Genomic DNA, 13,288 nt, shown 5'->3' on the forward strand with positions numbered 1-13,288 from the left:
AATGAAATTCTCTTCTACAGCTGATTCTTACTCACATTTTAAATAAATGGCTTGGGTAGAAATGATAGGAACTTTGAAAGAAAGAAAGTGCTCACTCCATCCTAGAATTTATGATAGAGGAGAAGGAAGATGGGCACATGCTGAAATGTACCCTAGATTCGGGGAGAGAAGACTTCAAATGCTCAGAGAAAAAAACAGATGGAATCCTGTGGGGAAATTGATTCAGGAGAGATAAAATCTGTAAGAATTAAATTCTTAAGACACAAAGAGAAGCAATTCATGTAACAAGGAAAAGAGAGTTGTCTAAAAAGAATGATATGATTGGTCAAATGATTCTTCTAATTACTTTGATTTTTTATTTTGAGTTCCAGATTCTCTCCCTTCCACCCATTGAGAATGCAAGAAATTATGATACCCATTGTACTTGTGAAGCCATGCAAAACCTATTTCCACATTAGCCATGTTGAAAAATAAAAGGAAAAAAATGAAATGAAAAAACATTTCAATTTGCATTCAGAGGTTATCAGTTCTCTCTCTGGAGGTGCATAGCTTTTTTCATCATGTGTCCTATGGAATTGAGTTGGATCATTGTCTTGATCAGAATAGCAAAATCTTTCACAGTTAATCATCATTACAATACTGATATTACTGTGTACAATGTTCTCCTGGTTCTACTCACTTCACTTTCATCAGTTCACATAAGACTTCTCAGGTTTTCTGAAACCATCCTGCTCATCATTTATTATAGCATAATAATGTTCCATCACAATAATATACTACAATGTGTTTAGCCATTCCCCAATTGATGGACATCCCCTCAATTTCCAACTCTTTGCCTTTTTCTATTTCAGCTGAAGCATAATAAATTCTACTGCAGACCCTAATTTTAACTCTAAGTGTGTTTTTCTATTTCAAGTGTGTCTCTGTTACAAACAATATATTATTAGATGTTGGTTTCTGAGCCATTCTGCTTTCATTTTAGGAGTGAGTTCATCCCATTAATATTCACTATTATGAATACACACTAACTGTGTATTTCTTTCTATCCTATTCTTTTCAATTTCTCTTTCTTTTTTTAACCTTGTATCCTCCTCAAAAGTCTGTTTTGCTTCTGGCCACTGGCTCCCTTAATTTTTCCTCCCTCTCTTTACATTCCCTACCCCTTTTCTTAGCCCCTTCCTCACTGGGTAAGATTAATTTTTATACCCAGACTGTGCATGTATATTCTTCCCTTTTTGAACAAGTTTAGATAAAAGTGCAGTTCAAGTGTTGACCACTTTCCCTCATTTCCCTCTCCATTATAAAAACTCTTCTCTGTATGCCTCTTATATGTGAGATAATTTTCCCCATTATTCTTTCTCCCAATACATCCCTCTTGTTTCACCCCTCCAGTTTTTTAGATTGTCCCAACTTAATTGACTCACACCCAATGCCCTCTATGTAGACTCCTTCTAACTTCCCTAATAATGATAAAGGTCATAGGAGTTACATGTATGACGTTCCCATATAAGAATGTAACAATCTAATCTTATTAAGTTATGACTTCTTTTTCACATTTACCTTTTTATTCTTCTCTTGAATCTTGTGTTTGAATGTCAGGTTTTCTATTTGACTCTGTCTTTTCATTAGGAATGCTTGGAAGTCTTTTATTTCACTAAGTGTTGGGTTTTTTCCCTGAAGGATTATACTCAGTTTTGCTGGGTAGGTTATTCTTGGTTGTAATCCTAGCTCCTTTCCCTTCCAGAATATCCCATTCCAAGCCCTCTGTTCTTTATAATGGTAGCTGCTAAATCTTGTGTGATCTGGACTGAGGCCAAATTTGAACTCAGGTCCTCCTGAATCCAGGGCTGATGCTTTATCCACTGTGCCACCTAGCTGCCCCCAAGGTCCCTTTTTGTTATTATTTCTTCATTTTTCTAACCTGTTTCTTGACTTTGGACTTTATGTTAGAGGTGGGCTCTGTTTATCCTGGAAAGGGGGGAAGGTTGTCACTGTCACAGTTTTAGGCTTTTTCACATAGCTGTTTTCACAACTAGTGCTGGGGGCTGTAAGTTTTCAGTGCTTCCAAGGTGGTATGATCCAAGGAGAGGTGTGGTCACTGGTTGCTCAGTATGTTCTTCATTCCTTATTCAGGCAGGGATGCTGCTCTCTCATGACTACAACTGCTCTCTACCCTGGAACTGGGTTGTGAGCAGTACAGTTGCCAAATGGTGCCCAGTCCTGTACCCAGTGCCAACACAGGATTACCCTATGATCTCCTTCTACTCTTACTGTCTCTGGGCACTAAGTGCTCCCTCCTGACACCACCACCATTATTGCTGTTGCCACTCTGGCCACCCCCAAGGCTCACAGCTGGTAATGTTTTCATTGCACAGTACTTGCTGCCAGCCCCCACCCCAATGCCACAGACCTCTCTTTCTATCATTCTAAGCCAACCCCGGGCTGGAAAAATTACTCACTCTGCCTTTTTTGTTGTTATTATGCTGCTTAGAATTCAACTTGATGCAGATTTTAAAAGTTGCATTAGAAGAATAGGTTGGGAGACCTCAGGAAAAACATGCTCCCTTTACTCCACCTTCTTGGTTCTGCCCCATATCTACCTTTGATTTTAGAAGACACTTATAAAATTTGGTGAAGCAAGAAGAAATACAAGAGTGAAGAAATGCCCTATAAAAATAGGGTCAAGAGAACTCAAGTTTTTCCAGGAAAGCTAAGAAAAACAAAATTGTATGTGGGGGAAGGGGAGAAGTAGGACTAAGCCCTGCTTGGGGTGGGTGGGATGATGATGGTGATCCACTATTAAGAAAAGGGGAAGTGGGGCGGCTAGGTGGTGCAGTGGATAAAGCACCGGCCCTGGATTCAGGAATACCTGAGTTCAAATCCGGCCTCAGACACTTGACACTTACTAGCTGTGTGACCCTGGGCAAGTCACTTAACCCCAATTGCCTCACTAAAAAAAAAAAAAAGAAAGAAAAGGGGAAGTAGCTCAGCTCTTACAGTTCCTCTACTTTCTCTGCCAAGGAGAAGGACTTTTTGTATGGGAAAGGAAAAAAAAATAACCAATAGGGAATCGAAAGCTAAGATAAGTGGGCAGATGGAAAGAGACCCATTTAATCCGAGTCACCTGGCCCTGGTACTGAAAAATCTGCTAGATGAGATTCTCTAACCATTACCAGATTATGGGAAAAAAGTAAAGTAAGGCTGGACTGGGGTGGGGGGAGAGAGGGAAGGGGAGAATAATTGCAATTAAAAAAAAAAACAGAAGAGAATGGAATATGCTAAAGCAAGGCCAGTGAACTTGACTTTGATTCCCAGAAAATTTCTAGAGTTTTATTAGTGAGATTCCAGGTCATTCCAGGGAAGTCCGTTTCCTTTTTTTGTGCAGGATCACTAGACAATCAGATTGCTACAGACACAGCATGGTTAAATTTTAGCAAAATATTCCATAGGATCCTAGGTTCCTAAATTTAGAGCCAGACAGTACCTCTGGGCTACCTAGTCCAAGCCCCTTGCATTACAGATGAGGAGATGAAGGTGAAGCCTCTCCCCCAAGGTCCCTGAGCCCTGGTTTGATACAACCATGCCGCCTTTATAGAAAAGAGGGAGAGAGATGGGCTGGATAATTATACAATTAGGTACATTCAGAAGCAATTTAGTGCCTGGGCCCAAAGACCACCCATGGAGAGTCAGTCACCAGGTCACTGGATGCTGGAGCCTCATCTCTAAACCAGGGCTAATATTAGCACCCCCATCCCAGTTGTTGCGAGGCTCCTTTGAGCTAATAGTGGAAAAGCATTTTTCAAGCTTTAAGTGCTTGTGCCATCAGCTGTTATTAAAATACAAACCCTAAGGTAGAGAGCATTCATAATTATTAATTAGTAGCAAATGTAGCATTCTAACAGCAGCACGGAGACAGGACACTTTGGCTCTCATTAGCAAACTCTCCTGAGTGGAGAGGGGACAAAGAGGAGCCTGATTTCAGGGGATACCACCTTGGCTTCCAGAATTTTCCTACTGCCCTTTGTCTTCCTCAGACCTGCCCCAGAGGTTTTTGGGTGCTGTCTCCAGCCCAGCAGCTAATGAGCTATCCCCTCTAAGTCACTGTCTTGGTCTCTCTACATCCTGCAGATGCAGCTGACTCCAGCCCCTCCGTGGTCATCCACACCACTACCTCCTTTGGAATGGCTAACTTGGAGCAGAGCATTGAGGACGTGCAGGCTGTGATCCTGCAGCAGGTGAACGGCATCCTGCCAGGCCTGCCCAGGCCAGCCAGCACCACATGCCACCTGTGGACGTACTCACAGGTGAGAAGGAGGGCCCCCACCCATGAGCACGGCCTCCGCTTGTAGGGAGACACAGAGCCCCTGCAGCCTGGGGAATGTATTGGTTTGGCCCACTCTGTCCCTTCCATTTCTGGCAGGTTTTCTCGTCACTTTGATTCATGCCATCACAGCTTTAGGCTTGGAAGAAGCCATCCGGTCCAACCCCTTGTACACGTCAAGAGCCTGAGTCCGGAGAGCGTAAGGGTCCCCTTAGGACACCCAGAGAGCAGGTGGCAGCCCCACAGTTCACAATCAACCCTTCTCCAGACCCTCCAAAGCGAGACTTTCCGGGGCCCCCCTTACAGCTGTGCAAGAATCCTGGTTCAGAGTCAGGGCCAGAGCAGATCTCAAAGCAGGTTAAGTGACTTTTCCTGAGGCCACACAGGTAACACACAGGTGAATGACTCACAGCACGCTTCCCGCTGCCTCTCGCAGACCGCTTCTAAGTAATAAAATGTTCAAAGTTTTGGGCCTCAGGAACAAAGTGAGCTGAAGCAAGAGACGTTTCAGATGTGGGTCTGGATTACACTCCAAAGGGCAAACCCATTCTTGGGTCACAGTGACAAGCAACGTACGGAAGTTATAGGGAGGCAAACGGACAAATGGGACAAATTGTGCTTGGGGGATGGAGTGGCCACCACTCCACCCAAAGAGATCCTGAATTTGGGGCCAAACTGCGTGGCATTCCTCAGTCATGATCGGCACTGCCCACCATGCCCAGAGATCAAGTCTCAGTCCAGCTCGGAGCTTTGTGGTTTTCTCCTCCCCTTCACACCTCTCCTATCTGGACTCCAGGCTTTCTTCCACATAGCAGCAAGAATAGTCTTCCTACAGCACCGTGGCATCCCTGATGTCCCTGCTCAGAAGGTGCTAGTGGCTCTAAGTGCACTGAGAATAGAAGGCAGAGCCCCCGCCAGTCTGATTGCCCATTGTTCCTTCATGTGCTGGCCAATCATCCTATTACCTGCTGTCTGCTCCCATCCCGGTGCCTTTGCACAGACCACCCAGCCCTACTCCGGCCCACAGCTCCCCTCTGCCTCCGAGAGGCCTCCACCTCACTCAGGGCTCAGGCCCAACCTCTTGGGGATTCTGTGTTCCACTCCTTCTGACATGAGCTTGTGAACACTTCCTGCCTGTGGACTGTGTCCTCACAGGAAATGGGAAACAGGTCCCGAGTCACGTGATCTGAGCTCTCAGGGCAGGTGAGACTCTGCCCCCATTCCTGTTTGGCTGGAAAGCAGAACCTTTGCCTTTTTGTCTGTGTTTCTCTCACTTGTGGAGCTCAGTGGGCTCAGTGATCATCCCCGACCTCTCTGATGTCCACCCTGCTGTTCTTCTGAGAACTTCCGAGTCCTTTTCCAGGTGCAAGGCTCTGTGTCAGGTGCTAGTGGGAGGAGAGACAAGGACAAAAGGAGCTCTTGCGCTCAGGGAGCTTCCATTTTTTCCAGAGAAGATGAGTAAACAGAGAGGAGACTTTGAAGGAATCTGCAGGAGGAAAAAGCACTGAGGCCCCAGGGGACCGCGGGAAAGGCCAGTGAGCTAAGCCTTGGCTGGACACAGAGATCACCGTCCAAGCCAACAGATACACCAGCAGAGACCAGAGTGAGAAGCCAATGTGTGCCTGACCACAGGGAGCATGGAAGGGGGGTCTCCAGTTGCCAGACTGTGGGAGGCCTGAAATACCCGCCTGGAGACATTGTGCCAGGGAAGCTGTGAAGGTGTCACAGCAGCAGGGACGTGTTTCCCCAGGACGGGACATTATTCAATTTAGCAAATGCCCCCAGTATCGGTGATCAGCTCTGGGGAGAGAGCAGCCAAAGGAAAGAGGCCCTGCCCACTGGCAGCTTAAGGGACCTGAGCCTGACTTTATAATCAAGCGCTTATCAAGACCCTGCTGTATTCAGGTGCCACAGCAGGCACTGGGGAATCTGGGAAAGGCAGAAACAGCCCTGAGCCCAGGGAGCTTCCATGCCAGTGGTGGAGATAACCAAGCTTGTGCATGTGGAGTCTACCCAAGTGAACGGAGGGTCATCTCAGAGGGAAGGCACTGGCAAAGGGCCTTGAGATGAGCCTGGAGGTGGAGCCAAGCAGGGAGAGCCCGGGGCTCACACGGCCCCTGAGGGCAATAAGCTTCAAGAAGATTGGAAAGGAAGGAAGATGGTGAATGGAGCACTTTGGATTTGGGGTGGAGGTACTAGGGAGCCGCTGGGGTCTCCTGAGTGAGGGGTGAAGGAAGCAGAGCGACACTGTGGAGGACTGAAGTGACCATGCCAATTAGAAGGCCAGGACAATAGTCTAGGTGCAAGAAGCTAAGGGCCTGAACCGGTCTGGGGGTAGGTGAGTAAAGAAAGGGGGGAATGTAGGAGAGGAACTGTGACATGACAACAGTTTGGATGCCTGATCCAGTCAAGTGAGGTTGAGTGAGCAGTTGAGGGAGGAGGCAGAGGGAGGATTGGGGCGGGGGATGCCCTCGACAGTGATGGGGAATCAGGGAAGAGGAGAGGACTCGGGAAGGGAAAGATTGAGTCTGTCATCTACGGGACATCCAATTTGAGATGTTCAAAAAGAAATTGGTGATGTGAAAATGGAAGAAAGAGGTTAGGGCTGGTCTGTCTCCAAGCAAACCCGGAGGTGGGTGGTCAGCTCTCTCTCCCTCTCTCTTCCCCCATTCTAAGCCTTTTCAGAGGGAAAGCAGGAAGCGTGTGGGAGGGGACATGTTGGGAAGACTGGACTTGGCTTGATGGGGCCCAGGCCTAGGACTGCAGATCTGTGGGGGAGGGGCCTCAGAATCTATCTGGTAAACCCCCTCATTTTACACAGGACAAAACAGAAGCCCAGGGGAACACAGACTTGCCCAGTGTCCCATTGGCAATAAGTACCAAAGGCACAATTTGAACTCAGCACTTCCCAATGTGCTCAACAGGCAAGATGTAGCAGAAGTGGCCACCCTCACCTTGTGCGGCAGGAAGCCCAGCTGCCCCTGGACAGGGAGGCTTTGGGATTCTTCCCAAAAGTGAACAGGGACATCTTTGAGAGGTGAGAGGACACGATTCCTCCTGCCCTGAGAAGCCATCGGGCCCAGGGGAGCTGGAGGGTCTGAACTCCCTCTCTTTCCTTTTTTTAGCTGCCCACATGTGGCTTCCTGTTGCTAAGAGATGGGGAAGGGTCTCGAGTTAGCCTCCACAGGCTTTCTGGCCCAACTGCATTTTGGTGAGTTAAGTGTCAATGAGCTGAGGACACTGGGATTCCATTTCCTTCCAACCCAGAAGGGTTTCAAACAATGGGCAGCCAGAGCCGGGCGCCGGGCATTTTCAACTTGACTGACCCCAAATGACCAGAAGACATGTTCTGTGCTCTTTAAAAGGCCGAACTCCCCAGCACGCCTTCCCCTACCCTCCTGGCCCTTCTTCCTGTCTCGGGAGTCAGCTCCGTGGTCGTCATGCTGACACTGTTGACATGAGTCTGTGGCTCCATCCTTTTCTAGAGACAGGCCCCATTCCCTATCTCTAAACATGTAAACACACATTGACATCAGCATCTGCTCTGCTCTCCACTCTGCAGATTTACATTACGCCCCGTTTTTGTAAACAGGCATTGACCAGAAGTAAGAATAAATACCTTGGGAATGCCAGCAGGGCCTCTTCACAGAGAGACAGATGTGCACCGGGACAGGAGCCTTTTCCTCCCCCGAAGACTCATGTGGTTTGCAGACAGACCCACATCCAATGAGGTGTCTATTGTTTCCAAGTCACAGAATTCTAGCTATAAAGCTAAAAGGGATGGTCATCCGACCTGACCCCCCATTTTACAGAAAAGTCAACTGAGGCCCAGAGGTTAAGGGTCTTGTTCAAGTCATACAATTAGTAAGTGTCACGTCCTCTGACTCTGAATCTAATATGTTTTCCCCTGTGCCACGCCAGATTTTAGAGTTGAAAAGGACCTCAGACCTCAGTCATCTGACTTCGACCAAAACCAAAAAACACAAGCGCTTATTGAATACCCTCTGGGAAACTTCTGCTGAGAAGGGACTCTTCCACTCTGGAACAGACAGCTTGCATTGTTAGGAAACCTGAAGGAGCAGAGGAATGGCCAAGACTGGCCAGGTCCCCCTTCCTTGGAGCTCTCTCCTCCCCTGGCTTTAGAACAGTCCTCCCATCTGTCTGGCTTCTCCCCCTAGCTGTCCGCCAGGGAGCCCCCACTCAGGATCTACTCCAATCCAGAACCACTCCCAGCCAGCATAGGCTGGAGCCCAAGCAAGCCAGGACCAGCAGGATTCCCATGGGCTTATTTCATCTGACATGTCCCTAAGCCCAGCTTTCAGTCTGTGGCTCATCACTGTGGTTGAAAGTGGGGTCAAGGGCTGTGTGATCATGAGAAGCTGTGGTTTGGTGAGGTACGGGTTGATCTAGGGAAGGATTACATTCACAGATGTGAATGAGATTGCCGGCCTGCCCTCCATTCCCTTATGTTCTGTCCCCTTCCAGAGGGACAGCTTCTCCCAAAGTCCAGCAAGTGAAGTCCAGGAATCTGTGTAGTCTGATATTAGCCTCTGCCAGCTCAGCCATTGGTTTCCCCATTCCTGGACGTCTTCAGGCTAAGGCCAGATGGCCATTTGTTGGGGCCTCCTTTGGGGTCAGGAGCTGGAAGACTCAGCCTAGGAGGGCCCTTCCTCTGAAATTCTGGGAAAACCTGAGCACGCTTCTATCCACAAAGTGGTCGGCTGCCATGGTTTTTTCGCACTCACTTCCATGAACTATTTTTGCATTCTGTTTACCTCAGAATATAAATTGTGCCTGCTCTGCTTGTCCAAATATTGCAATGTGTTTTGCATAGTTGAGGTTGCTGGATGAGTGGCCACCAACAAAGTCAGAGGTTAGTGGAGGTGGGAACCAACCAATGGTCACTTCTGGACTGAAGTCCAGGGATGGGACAATGGCTTGCCCGATCTTTTTTTTTCTTTAGAAGTCTTCTGTCATTTGGAGGCACTTCATCTTTGGGCTCTTTGTGGCAGCAATAGGGAACAGCTATTCCTTCAAGACTTCGTCAGGATGATGGAAAAAAATCTTGGATTTGGCATCAGAAACCTGGCTTCAAATCCCAGCTTGGTCACATCCTGCCTGTGGAAACTTGGGCAAGCTGCTTCACCCTCTTGGCCTCGATTTCCTCATCTGTAAAATGAGAAGATAGTGCTCAGTGAACTTTGAGACCCCTCCCAGCTCCAAACCCACGGTCCTATGAGACAGCCAGCCCTCCTGGGATGCAAATTTCATTGCCCTCATCCACAGAACCGTGTGTGTTTCTGGGAGTCGGTGTTGGTGGTGATGAAGAAGAAGAAGAAGAACAAGAAGAAGAAGATAGTGATAAATAAAAACAGCTAGTATTTGTATAGCACTTTAGGTTTGCTAAGCACTTGATCTTCACAGCATCCCTCTGAGGTAGATGTTATCATTATCCCTACTTTATAGATGATGAGGCTGAGAAAGGCAAAGGTAAAGTGCCTTGTCCAGGGTCACCCAACTGGTAAGTGTCTGAAGCCATATTTGAGCTCAGTTCTTCCTGACTCCGGGTCCAGGGCACTATCCACTGGACTGCCTTAGTAAGAAGAGAGATCTGGATTCAAATGCTACCTCCAGGTGTTACTAGTTGTATGACCACAGACAAGTCCCTTGGCCTCTCTGAGGCTGTCTTCCCATCTGTAAATTGAGGCTAATAAAACTTCTTGTATCTTGGGGAGTCTGTAAGGCTCAGAAAGTTCAGTAGATCATACAGAACCACAGGGTTATAGCTGGAAGGGACCCCAAAGACCAAGTCTAACCTCCTTCTTTTACAGACAGGGATACTGAGGCACAAAACAGTTGAATGATTTGCCCAGGGTCACCCATATAGGAAGCATCTAAGGTGGGATTTGAGCTGATGTATTTCTAACTCTGAGTCCAGTGCCCTGGCCCCTGTATATAGGTGTCAGCTGCTTTATGAATTTACAAGCCCTCTATCAATGCCACATATTGCTATTATTGTGAAGAGGAGGAGAATAGAGAAAGATTTTTCTGAAATTTCAACTGTTTTCCACACCAGGACTCTTGACACAAAGTCACACAGGGCTCAGAGGGGTTCAGTGACCTGCCCAGAGTCACACAGCTAGTGAGCATCAAAAGGCATTAGAGAAACATGGCCAGTGATGGCCAACAGCCAGAGAAGCTACATGAGCCACATCATCAGAGCAGTGTGTGGCTGACCAGAAGAGGAGGCATGCAGTGGTCATGCAGTGACCTCTCTGCCTGTCCAGCAGTTTCATCCCCATCAGGGTTAGGAGTTGACCCCAGACCATCTGATTCTGAAGCCAGTACTTCTTCCCCTTTCTTGAGAGTCAGGGTTCAAATCATAGGATCATAGATTTAGGTCTGAAAGGGAACCAAGAGACCATTTAATCCAGCCCATTCCTATTACAAAGGAGGCATGAGGCCCAGGGATAGTTTTATTCCCCCTCCCTCCTGTATCCAATATGGTGCCAAAGCTTGTTGATTTCACCTCTGAGTATCTCTGGTATATTTCACCTCTGCAGAATCTCTCCTAGATTTCACCTCTGCAGCATCTCTCCTAGATTTCACCTCTGCAGCATCTCTCCTAGATTTCACCTCTGAGCATCTCTGGTATATTTCACCTCTGCAGCATCTCTCCTAGATTTCATCTCTGAGCATCTCTGGTATATTTCACCTCTGCAGCATCTCTGGTATATTTCACCTCTGCAGCATCTCTGACCCCTTCTCTCCTCTGGCACATCCTCTACCCTGGTGCAGGTTCCCATTAACTCACACTTGGGCTATTTGAATAACTGTTGTTGGATCTGCCTGCCTCAAGTCTCTCCTCACTCCAGTCTATGCTAAAGCACAAATCTGATCATGTTACACACACACAAACACACACAGAGTCAATAAACTGCAGTGGCTCCCCGTTAAAGGTTGTTTCCATTAGATTGTAAATAGGCATTTGTGAGATATAGTTGGTAGCTTGAGGGGATGGCAGGATCCATTAAAGGATGTTTAAGGATGGAGCAAATCTAAGCATGAATAAAAAGCAATGAATAAATGAACAGTACCTTATGTTGCAAGAATCTTTGCTGGGGGGGGGGGCGGTATTCATCTTTGTATTCCTAGCACCTGGCATCTAGTAGGTGCTTAAGAAATGTTGGTTGGGAAAAAAAGAAAAAGAAAAATGTTGGTTGAATCAAAATGTGGAATTAAAAGTTATGGAAAGGCTGTCTTCTCTCCCCCATTTGGCTCCTGGTGGCGTAGTCTTTACTCTCTCTCTCTTCTCTCTATGCTCTACTTTGACAGGTAACGCAGGCCATTCCCAACAGTCCAGGACAAATGACTCTTCATCACAGCCCTTTGCTTGTGTGTGGAGGCGATGGCTTCACTCGGTCCAATTTTGATGGGTGCCTGGAATCTGCCCTATGTGTCATGGAGGCCCTAAAGCCTCATCTGTAGTGCTCACATCACTTCGACTTTATCTCTTATGGCCCCTCACTGGGAGGTGATTTTCCCCAAAGGATTTGAGCCTGTTCTTTGTTCCTCAGAATATATTTTTCTGCTTCATTGAATAAAGTTCCAGGGTAGTTGTCCTTCATATTCTCATTTATCATATTGAATAGAACATGGTATAAAAATTTTGGCAAACATAGACAACCATCTGTATTAAAGTGAAACTCCTGCCATCTTTTTTATTTCATCACTTCTCTCAGTGACCAAAATGGCTCCTTATTGGTGGCAAGATGGCAACTAGTGGGGACAGAGGCCCTGTAGTAGATCAGGCCTCTTCAAAGTCATGGAGTCATCTGCAATGGGAAGAAGAAGGAAATCCTTAACAGGAAGTCCTTCCAGCCCAGGCTGTCTCCTTGAAACATTCTGGCTTAGAAGCTACCTAGCCCCCAGTCTGTGCCTTCTTGGACATAGGTTTTAATAGCTATTTTCTGGCCTGTTATTACATGTTATCCCTAAACAAGCCTGTCTTGGGGTGCAGGGTGTACCTCTGAGGTCTTTCCTAGTTGTGGTTCCTGAAATTCAGTTTCAGTTTAACTCAAAATGCCATGACTTTTCCTGTCCCCTGAGAAACCCAACAAACACACTGCATTTTATTTCAGCTTTTCATGTCTTATAGAACTGTAGCCTGGGAAATGATTAAACCTGACTATAAAGTGGAAAAAAATAAAGGAAAATATGTGGTTTTGTGTAGTTTTATTTATTTTTTTTACAAGATTGTTGCCTCAAAGATGGCTCACATCAATGCTGCATGATGAATGGTTATATTATGTGTATAATGAAATTTACATGTTTAATAAATTTAACATAATTGTAAAATTTCATTAATTTCAATGCATGTATACCACTGCTAGGTCTATATCCCAAAGACATCCAAAAAGAGGGGAAAGGACCTATTTGTACAAAAATATTTATAGCAGCTCTTTTTCTGGTGGCTAGGAATTGGAAATCAAAAAGAGGCTCATCAATGGGGGAATGGCTAAACAAGCTGTAGTATATGATAGTGATGGAAGATGATTGTGCTAGAAGAAATGAAAAGTAGGATGATTTCAGAAAGGCCTGGAAAGACTTGTATGAACTGATGTATAGTGAAGTGAGCAAAACCAAGATATTGTGCACAGAGACAGCAATAATGTGTGATGAAGAACTGTGAATGACTTTAACTACTCTCAGAAATACAATGATCCAAGATAATCCCAAAGGACTGATGATAAAGTATAATATGCACTTCCAGAGAAAGAACTGATTGATTGAACACAGACTGAAGCATGCTATTTTTCACTCTTTCATTTTTTATTCAAGTTTTCTTATACAAATTGACTAATATTGTGATGTTTTACATAATTGCACTTGTATAACCCACATCTGATTGCTTATCACCTCAGGAAGGGGGGAGAGGAGGGAGGGAATGAGGGATAAAGTTTGGAA

At 46.1% G+C, this 13,288-nt stretch overlaps 1 protein-coding gene across 2 annotated transcripts in view; it reads left to right on the plus strand.

The window, feature by feature from the left end:
- The window catches only part of RNLS (renalase, FAD dependent amine oxidase), a 213,877-nt gene extending 201,130 nt beyond the window's left edge, over positions 1–12,747 (plus strand). For both annotated transcript variants that reach the window (XM_043980955.1, XM_043980956.1), the window contains 2 exons: positions 4,129–4,304; positions 11,657–12,747. In XM_043980955.1, the coding sequence (XP_043836890.1) occupies positions 4,129–4,304; positions 11,657–11,809 (329 nt within the window). In that variant the 3' untranslated portion in view covers positions 11,810–12,747. The remainder of the gene's footprint in view (positions 1–4,128; positions 4,305–11,656) is intronic.
- The last annotated feature ends 541 nt before the right edge of the window (positions 12,748–13,288 follow it).

This window comes from Dromiciops gliroides, chromosome 2 (assembly GCF_019393635.1).
Source record: "Dromiciops gliroides isolate mDroGli1 chromosome 2, mDroGli1.pri, whole genome shotgun sequence".
NCBI lineage: Eukaryota > Metazoa > Chordata > Mammalia > Microbiotheria > Microbiotheriidae > Dromiciops > Dromiciops gliroides.